The sequence below is a fragment of the Tiliqua scincoides genome, chromosome 13 (assembly GCF_035046505.1).
Source record: "Tiliqua scincoides isolate rTilSci1 chromosome 13, rTilSci1.hap2, whole genome shotgun sequence".
Taxonomy (NCBI): domain Eukaryota; kingdom Metazoa; phylum Chordata; class Lepidosauria; order Squamata; family Scincidae; genus Tiliqua; species Tiliqua scincoides.
In genome coordinates this window covers 16,307,170-16,330,980 of record NC_089833.1, presented here as the reverse complement: position 1 = coordinate 16,330,980, position 23,811 = coordinate 16,307,170, and the positions used below count along the sequence as shown (strand labels likewise).

Below are 23,811 nucleotides of genomic sequence, written 5' to 3'. Positions count from 1 at the left end.
GAAGAGATACTTGGCCAACAGTCTGAGGCTAAGAGGCAAAGAAGGAAGGCCCATAGCCAGGGAGACAGACCAGGGTCAGACTGCACTTGCTCCCGGTGTGGAAGGGATTGTCACTCCCGGACTGGCCTTTTCAGCCACACTAGGCGCTGTTCCAGAACCACCTTTCAGAGCGCGATACCAGAGTCTTTCGAGACTGAAGGTTGCCAACACTGCACATACCCATCATGGCTTGTAACTTGTGATGGACTTTTCCTCCAGAAATCTGTTTAATTCCCTTTTAAAGGCATCCAGGTCAAGTGCCATCACCACATCCTGTGACTTCCACAGACTAACTACATGCTGGGTAAAGAAATATTTTCTTTTGTCTGTTCTGACTCTCCTGGCACTCAATTTGAGTGGATGCCCCCTGGTTCTGGTGTTGTGTGAGAGGGAAAAGAACATCCCTCTATCCTCTCTACCCATCCACTGCATAATTTTGTATGTCTCAGTCATGACCTCTTTCAGGGCCTTAGACTGAAGAGCCCCAAAGGCTGTAGCCCTAAGGGGGGTGCCCCATGCATGCAGCCTGCAGCCTAAGGCTGTAAATCCACACTTACATGGGAGTAAGCTCCATTGACCTCAGCAGGAACGTGTGGTGGATGGAGAGGCAGGTGAAGCAGAGCCTCCTCATGAAAAGTCCTTTGAAAAGTTCCGCTGCAAGGACCATGAAAACCGTGAGGACCATGAGGTCCTACAGCTGCAGGTACGTGCAGTGGGTGAGCAGGCAGGTGAGGCAGAGCCTCCCTACCAGAGTCCTTCGAAAATTACCACCACGAGGATCATGAGGACCATGAGGTCCTAGAGCAGCAGGGATGTGCATTGAGTGGGGAGGCAGGTGAGGCAGAGCCTCCCCATCAGAGTCCTTTGAAAAGCGCTGCTGCAAGGACCATGAGGTCTTAGAGTAGCAGGGATGTGTGGTGCGTAGGGTGGGAAGTGAGGCAGGTGAGGCAGACAGAGTCTCCCCACTGGAGTTCTTCTAAAAGTGCCACTGCAAGGATCACAAAGACCATGAGGTCCCAGAGAGTTCTTCGAAAAGTGCCACTGTGAGGACCACAAGGTCCTAAAGAAGCAGGGGTGTGCAGTGGGTGGGAGGCAGGTGAGGCAGAGGTAGAGCACGTGGGTTGTGGGTGCCTCAAACTGCGGGGGTGCTTTGCGAAGGACTCCAGTGGAGAGGCTCTGCCTCACCTGCCTCCCACGCACCACATGTCCCTGGGCTGCGCTGCCCCCCTGGGCCAGGCCCCCAGCAGTGGGTGCCCCCTCAGTGGGCCACCTGACCCCACCCACAGGAGCCCCCAGGTGAGGACTCAACAGCCACACCTCATACACATTCCCCCAAAGCCCTAGTGCCGGAACCTCAAACGCTGAGCTCGCGTTTCCGGGGGAACACTTAACGCGAACGGACCCGGTACGTCGCCTTTTGAGTTCCCCGGAGTCCCGCCCCCTCGCTAGCCCCACCTCCCCGGCTCAGAACGCAAGGTGTGTTGTGATTGGGCGAGGCCAGGCGAAGGGGCGTGGCCAACGTCAGCCCACTTCCGCGTTGGTGGTCATGGTGACTGTGGTAGCCAGGTAGAGTGAGCCCAATATGGGAAGGGGAGCTTGCTCTAAGCCAGGGGAGTCAAGAACCACCTTGGGGAGGGGACCCAGGCTGAGACCTTGAAGCAGCCCCCACCTGGCAGCCTGGCCTACCTTGCAGGGTCGTTGTGAACCCAAAGGAGGGGTGGGCTGTGCACTGTCTGAGGAAGGGCAGGGTGAAAATATGGGGGGGGGGCTGATAGTCAGGTAAAGGGAGGGGTTATCACCTGGTCTACCTTGCAGGGTCGTTGTGCAGCCCAAAAGAGGGGTGGGCTGTCATCTTCTGAGGAAGGGCAGGGTGAAAATATTGGGGGGGGGAGCAATAGTCAGGTAAAGAGTAGGGCTATTGCCTGGTTAACTTACAGGGTTGTTGTGAAGCCCAAAGGAGGGGTGGGGGCTATGCACTGCCACCCCTGGAGGAAGGGCAGGATGAAAAGTCCTTGGAGCCCAGGTCTACCAGGCTTCCCGATGCAGAGCCCTTCTCTCAAGAGGGAGGGGAAGGGTAAAACAGAGTGGGGGGAGGGTGGTGACAGGAGTAGGCCGAATGGGGGTGGGCAAGGGGCGAAGCAGGGCAGGGGGAGGGTGTTGACTGCCAGAAAAGTCTTTGAAGCAGTGGTGTCGCTAGGGGGTGCAGGTGACGTGCATGGGGGGGCGGGTGACACCACTATTGGCCCAAATGTTTATAATCTTTTTTTGAATTATTTTTGAATAATACCATCATGTTATATATCATTTGATGTAAAATGCCACGCAGTATGCCATGAAATAAACCACACTGAAATATATACTAAGAAAAGTTATAGCCAAAAAACCAGCGGGGCTGGGGCAATGGTGCATCACCACGCCCACCGTGTGGGTTGTTGCCCCACCCACTTCATGGAAGGAGGTCCATCTTGAGGGTGACACACTGGCCTCCCACACCAGGTGACGTAACCCTAGTGATGCCACTGTTTGGGAGCCCAGGTCTACCAGGCTTCCCAGGTCTACCCGCCCATGTAGTGCCAGCAGCTGGATCTGGTAATATGCAAAACCAAACACACTTTTAAGTTTTTCTCTGAATTATTTTAAATATAGAAAATCATCACAGAAAATCAGCATCACCCTGTAATGCCAGGGGTTAGATGGGTGGCTTGTAGCAGAGGTGTACCATAAGGCAGTTTACACCATAAGGTGGTGGTGGTGTGGGAGGAAGCAATGGAGATGGGATCTGCTGTTGGCATATAGCACTGCAGGGAAGAAAGAAACGGAGATCTTGGGAAAGGTGGGGTTCTGCAAAAATGTGGGTGTTGGAAGGACAGATTGTGTCTGAATTGAAACAGCATAGAGCTAGTAGAGGATCACAGAAGGAGAAAAAAAATGATGTTTCATGTTCCAAACTGCCTGCAGTGGTGCTTGGGCACCTTGAGTACCAAAGACTGCCCATATGTCTTCATGCTTTTCTCTGCAACCTTCAGTGATTGCAGCTTGATAGCAGAACCATGTGCTAGGTCCACAGTTAAATCCCTGGCATCTTTGGGACTGGGAATGACCTTTTCCTGAGATTCCAGAGAGGCCCTACCAGTCATAATAGAGACAGTCCTGGGCTAGGTGTGTCAATGTTCTGACTCTGTAGAATGATCTAGGAGGAAGGGCCTCTGGCATGTCTTTTTGAGGCTAGGCTGGTGCTGAGGCCTGAGCAGCCCTTTGTGGTTTGTTCTACTCTCTTCTCCATTTGATTTGTCTGTCTCTGTGGCAGTTGTGTGTTTGCTGCTTTGATTTTTGCTTTTGTTCTTAAAAATGTTGTTGTAAGCAGCTTTGAACACTCTAGCGCAGTGGTTCTCACGCATTTAGCACCGGGATCCACTTTTTAGAATGAGAATCTGTCGGGACCCACCGAAAGTGATGTCAGGACTGGAAGTGACATCATCAAGCAGGAACATTTTTCACAATCCTAGGCTGCAATCCTACCCACACTTACCCAGAAATGTCCTGTTGACTATCATTGTTGAAAGAATGTACATAGTACCTTGTTAAAAGTACAGGTCTGGAACATTTCCCCAAATACAGTCACATACCATGGTAGCATCAAGTCTAATATATTAAAAATAAAATATGGCATTGAATGGGGACCCACCTGAAATTGGCTCGCAACCCACCTAGTGGGTCCCAACCCACAGTTTGAGAAACACTGCTCTAGTGAGAGAAAACAATTCAGGTAGGATGTACCTTTAAAACACACTCATACCACTTGCAGCAGGGGAAAAAAAATGCTTCTAAATTCATCTTTCCAAATCTTCTCACTCAACCTAAAACACATAGAATCTCAACCTAAAACACATAGAGGTTTGTTCTTGGAGGCTATCCTTGGTTACTTGGGCCAGGGTTGAACTAAAAGTGTCGACTGGGCAACCTGCCATTTCCCTATTTAAATCTGTCAGCCTCCGTCAAAGCTTTGAGACAGACCCCAATGCAGGACATGCTTCAGGCAAAGACAGCCCTTTGCGAAAAGGTAGGATCTTGTCTGTTCTTCGGACCACAGGGGGTGGTGACCGGATGAGGCCTCTCTTGCACTATTTTTACACTGAGGTTAAGTTTACAATAAGACAAGTGGTTACGTTTCATGCCGTCCTTTTCCTAATGGCACTTCTGACTACAAGAGTATCTTTTGCTTAGAGTGTTTTTGTGTGTGCCTTGGAATCAATCTCTGTATTTGTGTCCATGTCAGTGGGTTGTAAATACCAGCACCAAGAGACAACAGTGCCAACAAACATTCTGAGCAATAGAAGTCTCATGTTCCCATCTGAAGTGAGGGCAGCTTTAGACCTCATGTCTAAAGACCTCATGTGCAAATGGCCCTGAAGGAACTGTAGCTGAGAACAGGCATTGCCGAGGGAGAACTTTTGTAGAGGGCACGCTGTATTGGAATCCCTCCTACAAAGGCGATCTGTGCTGATTGCAACATGGTGCCTTTTGTGCCGTGTTAGTCCCTGAATGACTTTGGAAGAAATTACTTTTCATTTGCATGTGTTGATGTGAGCTGACTTAGGTAAGATGCCTGTTAACCAGTCACAGGCACATTCAATCAATGCTCTTGCCAGGTGCCAGTCAAGCGATTAGCCAATTGAAATTCAGCATTGCCCAAGTCATAGCAGGATGCAGTACACTCCCACCTCCAAATCCCTGTGCTGCATGATTCCTAGATGACTGCCCCAGAATAATATCCTGGTGCAAGCAAGACTGAGGATATTTAATAAGGTTTTGCCTCTCAGGGACACATATTTTCTGGCTTGAGAAATTCCCAAAGGCATAGTCTGAGTTGAAGGATACTTCAGGGTTGGTTTGAAAATCAGGGCAAGGAACTATAGCTTCGGGAGCACACTGCCAACCGCATTTGGCTGGGCAACGGGAACAAAATGGCTCCTTGGTTGCAAGACCATTCAGGCCAGCTGGTGCCGGGAATGGGATGAAGGGAGGACATCATGTTCTTTGTCTGTCCCATGCCATCAATGGCTTAACCTTGGCTGGTTCACAGCTGACATCACATATTAATAGACTGTTTTCCCTATTTGTTGTTCATTGTGATGACCTGCTCATTTGCCCCACGTAGTCCCAAAGATGCGGAAACACAAATGTGGTTCACGAGGCGGTACGTCGGGAAGACTAAATGTGTAGTGCACAGCGCAATAGCCGAGTGGTCACGCTGGATGCTCTGTTGCTTTCGCAACTCATTCCCAGCCCATATCCTTGATAAACCACTTGAAATCTCTACTGCTGTGCATGGTTTCTGACGACAGTCCTGACTGAATACTCTCCCTGTAGAAAACGTACTCTCTACAACGGCAAAATGGAATCCCTTAACCTGGTGCCGTGTTTATTTGGGGCCGAACTTTCTCCAGCATCACGAGACCCTGTGTGTGCTAAGGTATTGTCTCTGACTGTGGCTCCAGAGACACAGGCGTTCGCAAGGTGGCCGGCCATTTTTCCTTTCCTCTCCATTCTGTGTGTTTTGCTGCCTCTGCTTGAGTTGGATTCTTGCCTCGTTTGTGAAATGGTTTGGGTAAGATCGGTCGGTTCCCTGAGGGCTCAGAATCTTAAAAAAAAAGTGACCGCTGAAAGCGATGCTGTGCTGAAGAGCTGTCCTAGATAATACCCTCCCAGATAGACAGAGCATGGAATGTTCCTGAGCTGGTGAGAGATGTGCCTGTGGGATTTCATTTTAGGGAATATTCAAGCTCCTGAAAGAGCTGCTAGTTAACTCCCAGAACGATTCTACGCGCTTGCGAATTTCCAAATACATTTGTCCCATTCGCACATCGCATTTTCGTTTGCACACCTGAAAATAAGGCATGCAGCCAAAAATGTGAGGTGCAAAAGAGACACGACATCAGTTGCAGGGGCATGATGGCAAGGGGAAGGTTGTGTTTATCTGCTTGTGAGCTTCTTAGAGACAGCTGATGGGCACCGTGAAGGGGATGCTGGACTCAATGGGCCTCTGGCCTGATCCAGCAGAGCTGCTCTTCTGTTGCGTTTGTACAATTTCACGCTAAAAACTGTACAAGCATGTCTGTGCACGTGCACCCATGTCTGTTGTTTTGGGCACACTGACCACTGCAAGTGGATGGGAAGGTGGGGGAACTGGCTTTCTCAGTTTGCAGGAGCCTAGTTGCCCAGTCTGACTTGCCACTGGCCACCAAGCAAGGGACTATTTACAAGTCTGATACATGCCTCGATGCACCCTCTGATAGAAAACATACATTTCCTGTTTCGGTAGGCATTTATCCTGTGGCTGGAGAGGGGGCACCCTGAGAGGGAGACTTGGGAGGGTGAGCCTGACCCAGGTGCTCTCTGGCCCCTCATTGACTGATTTCCACATGTCGCAGACAGACCCTCAGGTTGCTGCTGTGTTGGGCTGAGTCTGTTGCATGTGTAAGCACCGGGATGGAAGGAGGTTCACCGTAGGCTCATGTCAAGTGCTGGTCTTCTGCTTATATTCCTGTGACTCCAGGAGGAGCAGCTACAGAGGGAAACTGATGGATCTCACCTCGAGTGTCATCCTCCCCCTGCTTTTTGGCAGCCTGGGAGTATTTGGTCTCTTTCGGCTGCTGCAGAGAATGCGGATGAGGGCCTACCTCAAGGACGCAGTCGTGGTGATTACGGGAGCTACTTCTGGCCTAGGGAAAGGTAGGTTCTGGGGCTTTTCTGTATGGAGGGGAAGCAGGACAGTGTGTACCTTTGCAGCATGATTCCCCACGTAGGTCAGCGAAAGAGGTTTTCATTTTGCTGTCCTCCAACGTAGCTTTGCTCTCCTCCAGGGTCAGTTTCCTTGTGACATGAGGGGGTTCTGGAGGTACCTTTGTAATATCTCTTTCCAAACGTATAGATTGAGAAGATGGTAAGCAAGCAGGCACTCTGGTCGCAATGTTAGTCCCAAAGCAGTGCCAGTCTGGTGCTCCATTATCATTAAGGAACTTCCAGGAACCCCTTAGGATGTACACAAACTACAAGACGGCAACAGCCTTTTAAAGTCAGCTGTCTGGTACTTCATTCTCCACCTCCCTTCTTCTGCACCTGGACTGTTGTCTCGCCTCTCTCTTGGGTGCAGCGGCTGCAAATGCTCACCGTGGGTGGTGGCAGAAGGAACAATCCACTTATCTTGGGATTTGCCTCCCTATCTGAAATTTGCTTTCCCCCAGCCCAGACGGCGGCCTGCCAGCTTGGTGACCATTGTGCAAACCCGATGCTTCTACCTTGGGTGGAAACCTCCAGCCAGCAGCTTCAGGTTCAGGCACTGGTCATTCTGCTTGGATGAGCCCAGAATTTTTTGTACATGTACAGTGAAAACAGAAAGAAACATTTTAAATGGCTTCAATGATTCATAGCATTGGGGAGGCTGGGAGGGGGCTACCTTAGTAGAGCTGGTTTCTCCTCCTCCTCAGTAGACATGCATAGGATTGGGCTGTCGTGCTTTGAAAGAGTAGAGAGGATGAACAGTCAGGGAAACAGTGGTGGTCATTTTGGTTTTCCACAAAAGGGAAAGAGTCTGAAGAGATTGTGGGAGGCGGGAACGGGAGAGTATCGGATTGTTAGAAGCAAGATAGTGAAGATGCTTGGAAAGTCGGTGTTTGGATTTTAGTACTTGGGTTCACAAACGTTGATTTGACCATCACCAGCTCTGTCAAGTCATCTGGTACGTGCAGAGAGCTGGAGAGAGACAGCTCTCCCCCCCCCCCCACACACACAAGTCATGGCCACTGCACCACAGGGAAACCATGCCTGGAAGGTCTCTCTTGACGTGATTCACATTTGAAGTCTTTCGCCTTTCTCTTTCTGGCCCAGAATGTGCCAAAGCATTCCATGCTGCCGGGTCCAAACTGGTGCTTTGCGGTCGGAATGGAGAGAGGCTGCAGGACCTTCTACGGGAGCTGGCTGCTGCCCCCGGTCACCCCAAAAATGTAAGTAAGGGAAAGCGGGCTGCAGGAGATGGGAGGACTCCCGTTCTGCAGTGGAGTGTCGTTCGTTTTAAAGCACCTTCGTCCCACCTTTCCTCTTCTGAAAAGGAGGTTCCAGGGCAGCTTGTAGTTTTTTAAAAAAGTACATAAGTGTCATCCAGCAAACCATAACAGAAGTTTACAGCTGCTTTTCTCCTCCACCCTGCCCGGTCAGGTCCATACCCATCACACTGTGGTCTTTGACCTCTCGGACACCAATGCTGTGGTTAGTGCTGCTGGGGAGATTTTGAAGTGTGCAGGTCATGTAGACGTCCTGATCAACAATGCCGGGATCAGCTACCGCGGGACCATTGTGGACACAGCGGTGGAGGTGGACAGAAAGGTCATGGATACCAACTATTTTGGCCCCATTGCGTTGACGAAAGGTAATGCTGAATCTCCTTACCTCCTTTGTGATGAGTGAGATGCAGCCTTGAACACCCAAAGGACAGATGTCTCTGGGCAGAGGGTTGCAGAGAGAGATGCTCAGAGTAAGATGCTGTGACCTTCAGGCCTCTTGGGGTCCCCAGCACAGCTAGCTAGTAGATCTTTTTTTTCATAGCCCAGTTAGCAGGGGGTAAATTGCAAAAGCAGCCCTTGGAGATCAGCTTTCAGCGGTTCTCAAAGTTTCCAAAAGCTGCAATGCCCTCGGAACCTGGAAATGGATGGCTCGAAATTCATCACATGATAACATCATCAGCCACTCACTTCCAGGTTTGGATGTCACCGCAAACCTCCAAAGAATGGTAGGATGGTAAGGACGGGTGAGCAGGCTTCCCCCAGCATGTGGTTGGACAAACCGCACACACCTTCATTAATAGCTTCCCAGTGCCTCAAGTCAAGATTTTATCTGGCTGTGCCAGTCTGGCTCTCGCTGCAATCTCTGCCCACGCCCTGTGCTTCATACCTCCTTTCCCAGACCCCCTGCTTCTCTAAGAAAAAGACTTGCCTAGAAGTAGCCTTTGCTGAGTTCCGTGGGACAGCCTTTCAAATAAGTATGCCCAGGCTCAAGTGGAAATTTCCTCCCTCCCATAGGCAGACTCTGCAGTCCCTGTAAATGCCACTTTATTTCTTGTTCTCCTAATATGACCATCGGTGTTTTCTTTCCTGGCCACAGTGGTTGCAAATGCGAGGTCCGCTTAGCTGCACTTGTGCTCAGGATACGCCAAAATACACATTCTGTGTTGGGGAAACCCAGATCTCCTGCCTAAAATAGAACTATACCAATGAAGCCTGAATGCATAATTTCGCTTCTGTGATCCAGGTTTTCAAAGGGATTGAAGCAAGGAATAGAAATGAGTAAGAGTGGAGTTCTAGTCGGAGCCTTGGGAAGAAACTAGGAATGTGGCACGAAGGGTAGCATGGTTTTATTTCCTCGTTCCCCTTCCCTTCTTTCTCTTCTGCCAGCTCTTCTGCCTTCCATGATCAAGAGACGACAAGGCCATGTGGTGGCAATCAGCAGCGTTCAAGGCAAAATTGGCATTCCTTTCCGCTCTGCCTGTAAGTGCTGCTCCCGGAGGTTTAGAAAACTTTAGCTGCTTGGCTGGATAGGGCAAGTTGCTCACTTGGAATGTGTTTCCAGCTGCAAAATGGAAGTGAAGGCCTACCTTGCGGCTGTGAAACTTAAAGAGTATTTGCGGAGAACTCTGCAGAATTAGCTTTGTGTTTAGCTCTCAGTTTAGCTTTGTGTTCTTAAAGACCCTTTAACAAAGGAAAAGCACCCAACAGCTGCCATGGTGCAAAAAAACTGCGTTGGGCTGGGACAGAGATCCATCCCAAAATGGAAGGTGGTCCCATGCTCACTGACTTGCCTTTTCTCTGCATTTGGTGATTGAAGGAGGCCTGCTTGGGATTATGGAGGCTGCATGCACCTGCCTTGGCCAGTAGCAACATGCGTGACCATGTAGGCCACACCTTATGTGATGTAACCCAACTGGGAAACTGCGGCTCAGTCCCTGCCTTTGAGCTGGTTACCTTTGCTTTCCCTGCAGACGCAGCCTCCAAGCACGCCACCCAAGCCTTTTTCGACTGCCTGCGTGCGGAAGTCAAACAGTACAACATCGACGTGACTGTCGTCAGCCCTGGCTACATTCAGACAAACCTGTCCCTCAATGCTATCACAGCAGATGGGTCCCAATATGGAGGTGAGGGCTGGCTTGGAGACGGGCTGCAAGAGTTGCCTGTGAAGTTGAATATTTTAACTGTGCTCTGCCTGAGTATGATTGCCCCCATGTTGCAGATGGGGAAGACTGAAGCGTGAGAGGGAGGGGCTCGCCTAGGACCACCAAGATGTTCAAGGGAGATATTTCAACTGGGGGAGTCCCGATTTGCAGCTCAGTCTCTCAGCCACTGTGTCCCACCAGATACTTGCCCTCTGAACAATCTTATCTATTTTATACATGTTGATATAAATATTCATTGTATTGATTTGAGCCCTCCTTAATTATAATAAGCAGGTCCAGGCTGCATCTTTATCCCAAGAGGGCAGCAGGGCCGAGCACTCAGAGGCAGCTGAAGTCACTGCCCGAGCTTCACCCCACAGCGCTTGTTACCCTTGTGCCAGTATCTGCGGAAACCACAGACCCTCAGCTCCCCTGACACATTTCCAAGAAATCATTCTGGCTTCTCAAATCATGACACAGGCAGAGAATTGTTATAAGCAATCAGTTGGTTTGATGGGCTTGCCTTTTGCTCCTGGACCATCCTGCCTTTAGCCTTGGAGGTGACTTTTCCTCTCCTAAGAAGGGCGATGGAAGAGGGGATAACTCTTTCTCCCTTATCTGGTCAGGTGCTCTTGTAGATTTCACTGCCCTCAGAAGCTCAGCTGGTGGTGACATGTGAGGGGGCCTTCTTGGTGGTGGCTAGTAGCCTGTGGAACTCCCAGCAGCAGGAACTATGGCTAGCATCCTCCCTCCATTTCAGCACAGGCTATAAACAGCTCTTTGAGCAGGGCTTTGCTGGCTGCTGTATTTTTTCCTGCTCACTGACCGCTTTGCTTTGTGCTAGCTTCTTTTACTGTGTAAGCTGTTGCTCTTGGTTCATAGTCTGTTATTATTGATTTAGCCTGATTTATTATTATTAATATTTATTATTAATAAATATAATATAGCCTTTATTATTTAGTCTGTTTTAGCCCTTCTTGTTAGCTGCCTCGCACCCTTCTTGGGTTATAATTTTTTAAATAGGTGTAGCTGAACATGACCTGCTGCATCTGTCACTTCTTGTTTCTTTCCAGTGATGGACAAGACGACCAAAGAAGGCAAGGCAGCGGTGGAGGTGGCCCATGTTGTTCTCGCTGCTGTTGGAGAGAAGAAGAAGGAAGTGCTGACTGCTGGCTTGATGCCCTCCCTGGCTGTGTATCTGCGGACCCTCTGTCCCCAGCTTTTCTTCAGCCTGATGGCCGCTAGAGCCCAAAAGGAGAGGAAAGTCAAGGATACCTAGCCCTGCCTGGGCCGAAGCCTCTCTGGCCACACCAGAAGCCACCTGTTATTGTGTCATCTAAGGGCTGTGGGAAGCATTGAACTCAAGAGTGGTGGAAGTCATTGCATTTTTTCTTTTGCATGGGGGTCAGGTCCAGTCCCATTCTGGCTGTAAAACCTTGACAGTGAGGAAGGAAGAAAGGGCTGCTGTTGTCACTGGTTTCCTGAGAAGGGCTTTATTAGAAGAGGCACAAGAGATCCGGACCTCATGAAGTTCTCCTGCACACTGAAGGTAACAGGAGGTGTGGTCTTCCATACTCCCCATGCACTTTGAGACTGTTCTGGAAGATGGTTTCAGCTGTGCTCTTGACTAGGCTATGGTTTGTGCTTAACGGCAGGCGGCCCAGCTACAGGAGTCACTTGTCTCTACCACTGCCTGCTGAAAAACTGAAGAGCTATTCCAGGCTGCCTCTCGCGTCTCACTTGGCTGCACTTAACTTTTCACCAGTAAGCAGGAACAAATTGCCTCTTCAGTGCCCTTGTTGCCCAAAGCCCCCACTTGTTCCCAGTGCTTACAAGGACAGCCTCACCTGTTAAGGGTCGAGCCTGTTCTGGGAGGGGGCTTGAAGCAACAGGACCACAGCAGTCTGTCCCCCCATGGCTGTGTGCGTGATGAAATTGTTTTTACTGCAGTTACATTTGAGGAAAACACACACCGCTTCCTTGACTCACTCATTACTATTAAAAGAGCCCAAATTGGAGACAGAACAACGTGTGCACTGTATGTTCATTGTGCGAGCAGCTGAATTTAGTAGCCAGGGCAGCATTCCAACATCCTGTCACTGTCTTGCTTAAGCAGCTCGGAACCCACACAAATGACTGAAAAACGCCAGTAGGAACAGGCTCCCCTTTGGCCTTCTAATAGCCTCCCATGAGATAAGGACATTACCTTTTCTTTTTTATCACCTTTGGCACTTGATATGCAGTAATGTGTATCAGCTCTAGTTTTGTCCCTCCAAGAGGGCACACAGCAAAACTGGCCTTCAGGGGAATACTTCTTGGTGGAGGCTCAGATGGGTGTGATATGAAAACTAGACTTTAAGATAAAGGTTGACAACCTATGGCCTGTGGACCAAATCCGGCCTGCCGCTTAAAGTAATCCAGCCTGCGCAGAGCTTGGTTGGAAGGCAAAGCCTGTCCACCCAGTTTGCGGAATGCTGGACAAAGCACGGCAGAGCTGCCTTTCCAGGCTTGCCAAGTCCCTGCGTTGCACAAGGGCTCTGCAAGCCTGGACAGGCAGCTTTGCCATGCCTTTCAAGCCAAGCACCCACACAGCTGCATCCAAGAGCACAGGAACCCAGAAGTTCAGCAGTGCGATGACCTCATCACCAAACGTCCAGCCCCTTCCCTGCTCTTATGTATCTGCTACCTAAACAATGTGAAGTTGACTGTGAGCCCCCACAGAGCTCTCCAGAACTAGATTCTGCACATGTCCTGCCCTTTCTTTCCCCACCAAATTCAGAATCTTTTCAGTCTGGTTTTGGAAAGCAGAATGATAGCCAATGCCTTTATTTAGTTTGTGCCCCATACAGTCCACCAGGCTTGTAATGCAAATACATAGTCCCACCTCAGCTCTCATTCCCAATGGAGGAATAAAAGGGAAGTTTGTTGCGAACAGCAGAACTGTCACCTCTCTTTTCCACTCTGCAGATAGGTAGGTAAATAATAGTGATGGTTTATGGCTACCCAAAAGGTAAGAGCACAGCTTGCTGAAGCTGTTGCTTTCCTGGCTTTGAAAAAAAACATCAACCCTAACGAAGCCCACTAATTTTAAGCCAGTTCTTGAAGGAATGACTTCTCCATCATCTGCAGCAAGAACACATCACCACTGGGGACGTGCTGGGGCTGTTCAGTAGACCTTGGTGCTGTTTGGTCACCGTATTTCAACCCTTAGTCAAACTGACCTACTGAACAGAGGCTGCAAACTCTGCCTGCCATACCAGATTCCTTGGGCTAAAGATAGCTCTGGGTTTTGGCTCTGCCCTTGTGGGGTGTCGCTTCAAGGTCACTCCCTTCCTTGCAGCTAGCACGTTCAGCAAGGGATACACCTGCATGGGGGAAGATTTAATGACACGGTTCCGTTCTCAGGCTCAGAACCAGCCCTGAGTGAAGACAGCCCTACCATTCTGCAAGGTGGACACGCCAAGGCTTGCTTTTCAAGGTCGATCTGTCAGAAGTGGTAATTTCAGGAAGAAGGCTGCAGAGCTGCAATCTGGAAGGAGAAGCCTGGGGACTGTGAAGTTCTCTCCCATGGAAAACTGACCTTTACAATAAGAAAAGTTACTGCTAAAATGGGGGCTTGACCTCAAGTTCTGCTTCTACAGCATTTCATACAATGTAATCCAAATCCTAACTTCAACACTGTATCGGAAAGGGGCCTTGCCCCATAGGGCTTCCCCCAAACTGCTGCACATTTTATTGTTTCTGCACTGTGGAAGGAAGGTAGGCAGCCTTCCATTTCACCTGTACTTTGCTGCTGTTCAAGAAAGGTTTTAAACATGCCCCTCCATTGGGTTTAGTTGCCAGAATGAGATGCCCACCAAAAGCCTGCCACAGCCAAGAAAGAGGTTTTGCTTTGATAGGGCAAAAAGACACTTGTCTGAAACTCTGAACAGCCGCTGCCAGTCAGTGTTGACAACAACAGACTTAAATGGACCAGTGGTCTGACTCAGGATAAAGTAGCTGCCTATGACCGCACAAGGGATCATTTGTGGGCTGCCCTTTCAGCAGTGACAACCCACATGATAATTGAGCATGACAACCGGGTATTTTCTCTTCTGTCATTTGCTGCCGATGAGTTCCTAAGTGAGAAAAAGTGCTTATTTCTGGTCATCAGCTGCTTAATGACATCACTTCCAGCCCTCAGCAGGCATCATGGATGCTATTTGGCCTGCTATATGAAACAGGTTTGACACTCCTACCACTACAAGGAAGTCCCTTCAAAGTCATTCCTCCACCAGCAACATCCAACCCCAAAAAGCAAGCAAAACTGTTTGAAATTCTCATCCTTTAATGAATGGTCAGTGATCACTTTGAGCTGGTTGTGTAGAATACAATTAAACAATATACTTAAAGGTTTCTCAAAAAGAAAAAAAACCTCACACCCCACCCCACCCCCGTGTTAGCATCATTTCCTTTCATTGACATTCCGTGTGACTGACTTCGGTGCCCACAAGCGTTCCGTTTTCACTGCAGACCCATGTCCGAGGTGCAAGAAAGAACTGAAAATTCCTTTGATGCACTGGTGGTATTCTATTTTTTTTTCCCAAACAAAAACGGAACAAAAAATTGGATAAACCAAACTGCTTCCCAGGCACCACCACTTCAAGAGGGGAAAAAAAGTCAAATGTTGTTACTGTGGAAATCTGTAATATGCTTTTTTGTCTTTCTCCGTCTCCTGCCGCAATCATACAGCATAGAGCTCATAAATCTTCTTTACACAGTACACCAGGGCAGCGAGTGCTATCGTGTTATGCAGTCTCTTTCTGTGCAGGTCATCCTTCCTCACCAGAACCACCGGGGTGGAGGAGGTGAGGGTATGCAGGGGCAGGCGAGAAAGTTTATATGCATTATACTCCACTTGGTACTTGCAGCAGGGGTCGAATTGCCAGGAGATCCCATAGAGGGTGCAGCAGGCTATGCTCAGCACACCGGCCGGCAAGGAGATGTAGTGGGAATAATCAGCGGGGAGGGCCAGCGGGGTGAAGAGGCAGGCTGTCCCTGCCAGCACGGCTGTCTTGTGCAGGCAGTTCCCGACAGTGATCCAGCGGGCCGTCTCGTCCCCGATGCGGGTGGGCTCGATCACAATGTATTTGTACTGGGCCTCCAAGGCCTGCTCCAGCTCGTATTCAAACTGGTCCTGAGCATTCTCCCCATTGTAGATTTCATGCACAATGTAACAGTCCGTGGCAGACAAGGTGATCCTGTAGGGAGGAAAAACAGAGTTAAACCAAATCAGCTGTGGGTTGGCTTCCCTCTCTGCTAGCTTCATCACAAGAACCAGTTCAGTGGCTTGGAAAATAGGTGGATGGGGGCGGGGGGACTTGAGCGTGGACATCCAGATCCTGCACTACAAAAGCAAGACCCAAAGAACATTGTTGACTTTAGAACCAGAGATTATCCTTGAGAGATCTCTGGAATGGATTCCCCTCTATCTTTACATTAGTAGTGACATGTAAACTTGACAGGTTCCTGTTTACCAAACAAAATAAAAACCCCAGCAACTTCTGGAGGCTCTTCATTTTGAAGCTGACCCTACTCTCACTGGGAACAGCCAGGGACTGGAGCCTTGCTAGCATTTGTGCTCGGGACACACAGTATTGATAATCAACTTAGCCTACCATCAAGGCACCGTGTCGGGGAGAGATTCTTCCAGATCCTGATGCATGCTGTCCACCCACAGGCCACTTTTGTTTCAAACAGGATGGGACAAAGCTTTGGAGCAGCTGCACACATTCACTTTCCAGACCCTCTCATTCAAAACAAAGAAAACCTTTGTGTGGAGGGGAGTTTATTTAGTGTGCCTGGAATAGTGCTTGCCTCAACGATGCAGGGAGTGCGAGAGCTTCAGCATGGTGGCAAAATAAACACTCTCTCTAAACAGGAGCATGGATGAGGATCTCAAGAAGGCATGGGGGGGAGAAATTCAGAGGCTATTCATCTCCATGTGACAGCCTTATTAACACTTTCTGAGATGCATTCATCAGTGGGGGGGGGGCACTAAAAAGTGTCAAAAGAACTTCCACACTTCCTGAAGAAAAGCTGCAACTATCACCCAAGGCACCTGGATAACAAGTCAAGCCTCAAAAGTGGGCATTTTTACACCCAACAGTCAAGATACAGGACAGGGCGTTTCTTATAATAAAGAAAAACATGAAGCACAGCCACATTTGGGACCGGATGCTGGACTGTGGGGGTTCAGCTACCTCTTCACAAACCTTGAGCTACCTCTTCATCAGTCCTTGAGGTAGGGAAGGGGACACACAAATATCTATTAACATCCAGGAACCCCCTTGAAAACTGCAAATTTTATCAGTACTTACACACACACTCGCAGACTGCTGGGAGAATTCTGTGCAACTAAAAAAGTGACTCCAATAAATTTTTCAGATTCTATGTATCAAACCTCTGCATGCACCAAGATTTACACCGCTTGATCAGTTACTGACTGCTTTAGTTAATTGGTGGGGGCAAATCTTAAATCAGTGGATCTGCAAATTAAAAGGGACAGATGGTCATCATCTGAGGCTATTCTGGTGAGCTGCTCTCACAGTGGATAAAAAATACTACACTGGTCTGTAAAAATATAAACATACAGTATATGTTTTTATACGGGACTATATAAAAATATAACACGGACCTCCCCTTTCACAGCGAGCGGTCACCTTTTCATCAACAGCTAAATCATGCTTTCTTGCACTCCCTTCAATATCCCAAAAGGATGCCTCTACTACAATGTTGGCCTTATGCAAGAATATGTTCCATTTAGTCAATTTCTCATTTAGTCAATTATCCATTCAAAGGCAGGCCAACTGACAGGCCTGATAAGTTTTTGTTTCTATTTTAAAGTAGGTATCCCACCTTTCCAACAAAGGGGAATTCCCTTCCCCTTGACTTAAGAATGGCTCCCTCTCTTGAGACTTTTTGGCGAGGCCTGAAGACCCTTCTGTTTAAACAAGCCTTCTGAGTTCTCTGCCTTTTTAACATCTTTTCAATACCTTTTAATATTTTTAAATACTTGGTTACAGGCCTGATTCTTTTACGATCTGCTGCTCTATGCTCTTTTTACTCGATTACTTTTTATCTGACTACTGTTTTTATGATATGTGTTATATGCTTTTATCTGTTTTTTAAATTATGTTTTTAATCTGTTTTAACCTGTTGTAAGCCGCCTTTAGTCCCTTCGGGGAGAAAGGCGGGATAAAAATAAAGTTATTATTTTATTATTATACTCAGAGCAGTTTACAGAATGAACACACAAGTCAAAAGAATGAAGGTCATGCCAATAACAACTAATGGTGGGGAAAAAAAATAAAAGCAAAGCCAGCAGCAAAGAAATGACTATGAACATCTCCTGCTCAATTAAAAGCCTGAGACAAAAGGAGTCTTCACCTGGCATTTAAGACACAGAAGTACAAGTGCTAGTGAAACCTCTTTCAAGGGAACCTGTTCCCAGACTGGGAGTGACTATATAAATACCCCACAGAAAATGCACACAGGCATCTCTGAACACCTTTTGGATAAGCCAGCCCCATTTTCTTTCTTGCAAATTGTAGAATTCCTCTGTTCAAAGCAGAGTTGAGGGTTACTGAAATGAGAACTGACACACTAGGATAAAGAATGCCTTTCAGTGGCACCTGAAAAACAGTAGAATCTTACTGCAGGGAAAGAATCACTGGCCTCTGCAAGGATACAAGTATAAAAAGACGTCTCATTCTCATATGAGCTTTAGCAGGTCACTGAATTCCAATTCCCCCAGACGGCTGACTGGGACATTGTCTCAGGGCAAAAGTGCAACCAATTCTTGTTATAGTCTCCTTGTAGCCAAGGATCTGGGCTCAACACACTACTGAGCTCTGCAGACACTTCAAGGTTAAACATTGTGCAAGAATTTGGTGAAGGGAACGGGCTGTGGACCACAATCTTGACTCTATATAAAGCAGTGATCGATGTTTCAATTGTGTCACCAAACCAGAACATAGTTTGACAACGAAGGGGAAAAAAAATCAGAGCTGTAACAGAGAAGAAAGTGCAGATCAGACAGATTTTTTCCCAGAGCATCTCTCACTCTGCCATTGTTTGCCCACTAATGTCAGCCCCTTACCAGAGGCCACCTAGTGAGTTAATGGCAGGGACAAGATTCAAACCAATGTCCCGATTTGCAGATCAGTCTATTAGACAGTGTGCTGCACCAGGACAGTATTACCCCCACAGTGTCTGCAGGAGGAGGATGCTGGGAGATAGTGGCTTGGATTAAGCTTGCCTGGCAAGTTCATAGCCAAGGCAAAATTCAAACCACAGACTTCTTCATTCACAACCCTGTAACTTAAATCTCCACACCAGCTCTCAGAAATTGCAAAAATGACCCCAGAAACTTCTGAGTTTAATGGACATATTTGCCTGTCAATGTCAAAAAACCTTAAAATCTGCAGATGTTTGAGAAATTCTAAGGCTGCCTTGTTGCAGTGGCCTCTTCCGGTGCTGGCCACGTCAGCCAGAACATGGTCCCCAGGAACAGATGATATTCTGTTCCTGAAGCTCATGGACACCGTGCAGAAATGCACACAAGAATCTGCATTCAGTCTGTGCTCTTTGATACAAGACTTTGACAGAGAGACCAGCAATTCTCTATACCCACTACATTGAGTTTTTTGAAATGAGGAGGATACACAGGTCCCAAAGAAGCTAATTTCCTCATCATGCAGATTTATTCACACAACACAGTCTGTACACTTTGCATACACTGAGTGAGAGAATTTAGGGTTGCCAATCTGACAGGTCACCATGTTTGGTCAAAGGACAGCTATGTATCTTAACACAGTACTTTTGAAGGGTTCAATGTGTATCACATAAAATGTGGTAAATTAGCAAAACAGGAACAAACACAAGAGGCTTGTGTTTGTTACAAAAACCCAACTGTTGTGTGAAGTCTATTATTTATAGCTGGCAATTTATGCAAGCATGAGAATCACACGTTTAAGTGATCAAACAGTTCTTTACAGCTTTCATTTGGAACTCCAGGGATAGCCCAGTTACAGATTTTATTCAAAATGAAATCAAATAAATAAAACCACAGACACACAAAAAGGGTTTCATATGAAAGTGTCCCAGTGGTTACCTGCTCTGAAATAAAAGGCATTTTATGAGAGTGGACCCCACCTTCAGCCAAGCCTTTCTTGGATGGCAACAAGATTCAGTTAAAAAGGTAGGCCACAAGGGTCCCTGTGCATGCTGTGCTTCATGGAATATTTTGACCAGCTTCTCAAAGGTACCAGCCAAATTACTAAATGTGACCAGATGGCACCAATTCAGACAATACTTTATTCATTAGGTATCCCTCTGACACTAATTCTTTTAGACTACCCGCCTAATAGTAGTACAGTCTAAGAGCAACTCAAAAAACTCACTGTTAACGAGAAATCTGGCTCGGCGTAGCAGAAATCCGATACAACTTATTAACAAAGGGAAATACATCTACCATGCTAGATGAACAAACTCTGCAGTTATTTGATGAACATCAGATCTGCTCTGCATCCAAACTGCATTCCTGGCAGCCAAAAAAACACAGATGTTACTCAGGGGTATGAATGAGGGTAACCAGAACCTTACATGTGCATTTCCAACTCCCCAAAAGAAAGAGAGATAGAAGCCACTATACAATGTGGCTCAGATGATTTCAACCAGAAAACAGAATTCCCTGGGTCAGCTGAATACAAGGTGTGGCCAGAGATACTCCTCTAACCCCTGTGTTTATGGGAAGAGGACTAAGGCTTAATTCCTGTGATGGGTCACAGGATCAACTGGCAAACATTGAGCATTGTTTTCCAAAACCTATCAGATACAGCACTTCAGTCATGATCAGAACTATTTGCTGCTTTCAACCTTATTAAAATCCCCAAAACCGCATAAAGCAGTTTAGCTCTGCCTCTGGAATGTGTACTGTATAGGGAGATGTGGCAAGACCTGCTTCTTACCTTAAACTGGGGACTGGGGAAAGAACCTTAACCAGTTTGCTTAATGGGGAGGTAATGGCTGGCCCTAGTTAATGCACATCCAGGTCTACAAGACCCTTCAAAATATTATTTCCTTTCCTAGTTCACAGCAAATCCTTAGTACCAGCTACCTATCAATAGCTTCCCAATCCATGTGGTCTCAGAGAAACACACCTGCACTGATTTACTAGTCCATCCGTCTGTCTGTCCCCACTGCTCTCCATCTGCCTTAACCTTCAACAGATTACTGGTCCACAACTCAGCATCTTCAGACACTCCACTTATTGCTACACTTATTAAGGCTTGGAAAACTTCAAGTGAAACTTGTGTCATCTGTTTCTCTTGGATTCAAACTCTATTTTTTAAAAATATAATCAAAAACTTACTTTTCCACTCATATTTCAAGACCACTCTCTGCCACTTTTAGCTAAAACACAGTAAAAATTATTCAAAATGTCTCATTCTGCCCTAGTGGAAAAAGCACAACAAGCAAGGATAAAAACTGGGGAAGTTTGCCAGAAACATGGAAACTGGGCAGCAGGACATAAATTAAAATCAGTGGCAACTTCCAGGTAAGACTGTAACTTAATGATCTTTAAGTAGATAGTTGCAACAGAGGGGAGAGGGCTCAAGTCTCCAAAGCAATATACTCCTTAACCCAAAGAACTTTAGGACTGTAGCAGATCAGAAACCCCCAAGAATTCTGCAGAGAGCCGGGTTGTCCCATCTAATGCGAGCCAAGAGTCGAACTCTCAGATTCAGTAGTCACCATGACCCCAGCACCTTCCAAATCCACAACAATGCATCAATGCCCCAACACACAAATCACTCAACCAGCACCAACAGCTGTGCACAAAGAGGTCACTTTCAGAAAGCTTTGGGGGAAGGGAGCATTTCCAGCCTTCAAAAATAGATTTTAGGAGCACCCAAGAACATGCTTCACACTGGGTAAGGCACCTCCTGCCATCTCTGGGCCTAACATCTGGGGAAAGGGGGAAAGCCTAAAGTCAAGGGCCAGTTGGAATTGACCTTGCCTGTCCCAAGCATGACCCTGCTGCTTCTTTCCAACCCAACAAGGGGACGGGGACCCCTACCCAGCTGCACCCTCCTCTCCACTCACTGTGCAGCTGAACTCTGCCCTGCAGTCTTCACAAGATACAAGCATTGCCCTGATGCCCCTAGAGTGGTGGAGGGTCACCCAACATTACCTTCCAGCCCCCCAGCATCGCCTCCTTAGGCCTCCCCTCCCCATACTTGGCTTGACCTCTCTCCTCACAACCCATGACCCCCACCACCACCAAGCAACCGGGGGGGGGGGTCTCCTTTCTTGTACCCACCCACAAACCTCGGGCAAACCCTGCCTGTCCCCCAGCCCTTCACCTCTTTACCTTCCCAAGCATGTCCCTTTTCCATTCCAACAAGGGGACATGGGGGGGGCAGAAACTTGCCCCCTACCCAGCTGTACCACCATCTCTGCTCCTGGTGCAGTTACACTCTGCCTGCAACATTCACCCAGCACAAGCTGATGCCCCTGAGTGGCAGGAGGTTGTCCAGCATTGCCTTCTAGGCCCCCCCCCCCATACTTGAGATACCTCTCTTGCTCCATCACCTGTGACCTCACCAGTACCATTACCTTCCAGCCCCAGAACCTCCTCCTTAGGGCCCCCATACTTGGCTTGGGACCCCTCCCCACACTGCAGTGGTAGAAGGGGGGTCACGCAGCACTGCCTGCCTTCCAGGCCCCAACAGCACCACCTCCTTAGCCCCTTCACCTGACCTCTGTCTACACCACCCAGGGCCCCCCACCACCAGCACTGCCTTCCAGCCCCCCAGCATCATCTCCTCGAGGGTCATGGTGGTGAAGACAGAGTCAAGCCAAGCATGGGGAGGGGCCATCGCCACCACCCAGCCACTGGCAGCCAGGAGGGTCTCCTGGCTTGGGACACCCCCTGCCCTGCGACCCCCTCCATCCCCCACTGCTATGTGGGGGGTGGAGCTAAGGGGGCAGCTCAACCCCTGTGTGGGGGTGGAGCTAAGGGGGCTGCACCCCCACAGAACAAGAGCCACCCTCCGCCCCAGAGGCCCCATACCCCCTCCAGGGGCTCCAGTGACCCCTCAGCCCCCCAGGCGAAGTGGGGGCCACTAGCCCCGCCCCCCAGGCGAGGTGGGGGGCCGCACGCCTGGCCTGGGCTCCCCCCGAGGCGCGGCCTGCTGGGCCTCCTCCACCGCAGGGCCACCTCGAGGCCGTCCCCGCTCGCAGCCGCCCCTCACCTCTCCCTGGCGCTGGCGGCGCCCCCGCTGGAGCTGCCGGGCCCCGCGCGCCTCCTCGCCCAGGCCGCCATCTTGGAGAGAGAGACTGGCTGGCGGGGCTGAGGAGGCGCGGGCGGGGCGGGAGGGGACGGGGCCTGAGAAGCGCAAGCCGCGCGCGCGCGGGCGACGGAGGGGGCGGGGCAGCACCGCCCCGGCGCCCGACGGGAAAAGTAGTCCCGAATGCCTGAGGGGGCGGGGGGAGCCGCTTTAATTACGATTCTTTTTTTTAATTTTGAGGACTGTATTTAAAACAACAAAGAAGAAGCGTTTCAATTGTGATTTCTTTTTTTAAAAAAGACTGTATTTGAAAGAAACCAAAAGAAGGCGGGAACGTTTTCCCGCTCAAACCATCAGTGTTCTTTGTGAGGGGAAAATTGGCCGCAAAGGTGATGTGCCGCGCAGGTGTTCATGGGAAATGTAGGCAACCTTCAGTCTCGAAAGACTCTGGTATCGCGCTCTGAAAGGTGGTTCTGGCACAGCGTCTAGTGTGGCTGAAAAGGCCAATCCGGGAGTGACAATCCCTTCCACACCGGGAGCAAGTGCAGTCTGTCCCTGGTCTGTCTCCCTGGCTGTGGCCTTCCTTCTTTGCCTCTTTGCCTCAGTCTGTTGGCCAAGTGTCTCTTCAAACTGGGAAAGGCCATGCTGCACAGCCTGCCTCCAAGCGGGCCGCTCAGAGGCCAGGGTTTCCCACCTGTTGAGGTCCATCCCTAAGGCCTTCAGATCCCTCTTGCAGATGTCCTTGTATCGCAGCTGTGGTCTACCTGTAGGGCACTTTCCTTGCACGAGTTCTCCATAGAGGAGATCCTTTGGGATCCGGCCATCATCCATTCTCACGACATGACCGAGCCAACGCAGGCGTCTCTGTTTCAGCAGTGCATACATGCCAGGGATTCCAGCACGTTCCAGGACTGTGTTGTTAGGAACTTTGTCCTGCCAGGTGATGCCGAGGATGCGTCGGAGGCAGCGCATGTGGAAAGCGTTCAGTTTCCTCTCCTGTTGTGAGCGGAGAGTCCATGACTCGCTGCAGTACAGAAGTGTACTCAGGACGCAAGCTCTGTAGACCTGGATCTTGGTATGTTCCGTCAGCTTCTTGTTGGACCAGACTCTCTTTGTGAGTCTGGAAAACGTGGTAGCTGCTTTACCGATGCGTTTGTGTATCGAGAGAAAGAGTGTCGGAGATCGTTGAGCCAAGGTACACAAAGTCATGGACAACCTCCAGTTCGTGCGCAGAGA

At 48.9% G+C, this 23,811-nt stretch overlaps 2 protein-coding genes across 4 annotated transcripts; one reads left to right on the top strand and one right to left on the bottom strand.

The window, feature by feature from the left end:
* The first annotated feature begins 1,559 nt into the window (after positions 1-1,559).
* On the top strand, positions 1,560-12,414 carry DHRS7B (dehydrogenase/reductase 7B). Of its 3 annotated transcripts, XM_066640655.1 has the most exons (8): positions 4,056-4,099; positions 5,410-5,512; positions 6,596-6,771; positions 7,927-8,042; positions 8,254-8,464; positions 9,486-9,578; positions 10,070-10,222; positions 11,314-12,414. In XM_066640655.1, the coding sequence occupies exons 3-8, from the start codon at positions 6,621-6,623 to the stop codon at positions 11,517-11,519; spliced, it is 930 nt and encodes a 309-aa protein (XP_066496752.1). In that variant the 5' UTR covers positions 4,056-4,099; positions 5,410-5,512; positions 6,596-6,620; the 3' UTR covers positions 11,520-12,414. The 3 variants fall into 3 exon arrangements, with proteins under 3 accessions (XP_066496750.1, XP_066496752.1, XP_066496751.1); XM_066640653.1 differs by lacking the exons at positions 4,056-4,099; positions 5,410-5,512 and adding an exon at positions 1,560-1,605; XM_066640654.1 differs by lacking the exon at positions 5,410-5,512 and having other exon boundaries at positions 4,059-4,099.
* Positions 12,415-14,549: 2,135 nt separating this feature from the next.
* TMEM11 (transmembrane protein 11) lies at positions 14,550-22,663 on the bottom strand. Its single transcript, XM_066640542.1, has 2 exons — positions 22,540-22,663; positions 14,550-15,480 (listed from the first exon to the last, which is right to left on the bottom strand). Exons 1-2 carry the CDS (start codon positions 22,608-22,610, stop codon positions 14,964-14,966), a joined length of 588 nt encoding a protein of 195 aa, XP_066496639.1. The 5' UTR covers positions 22,611-22,663; the 3' UTR covers positions 14,550-14,963.
* Positions 22,664-23,811: the final 1,148 nt, after the last annotated feature.

Coding starts and splice junctions, on each gene's coding strand:
- DHRS7B (XM_066640653.1), top strand. CDS start 1,586: ATGGTGACTGTGGTAGCCAG. Junction 1,606..6,595: donor ATGGTGACTGTGGTAGCCAG/GTAGAGTGAGCC, acceptor CTGTGACTCCAG/GAGGAGCAGCTACAGAGGGA. Junction 8,043..8,253: donor CCCCCGGTCACCCCAAAAAT/GTAAGTAAGGGA, acceptor CTGCCCGGTCAG/GTCCATACCCATCACACTGT.
- TMEM11 (XM_066640542.1), bottom strand. CDS start 22,610: ATGGCGGCCTGGGCGAGGAGGCGCGCGGGGCCCGGCAGCTCCAGCGGG. Junction 15,481..22,539: donor GCCGCCAGCGCCAGGGAGAG/GTGAGGGGCGGC, acceptor TCCTCCCTACAG/GATCACCTTGTCTGCCACGG.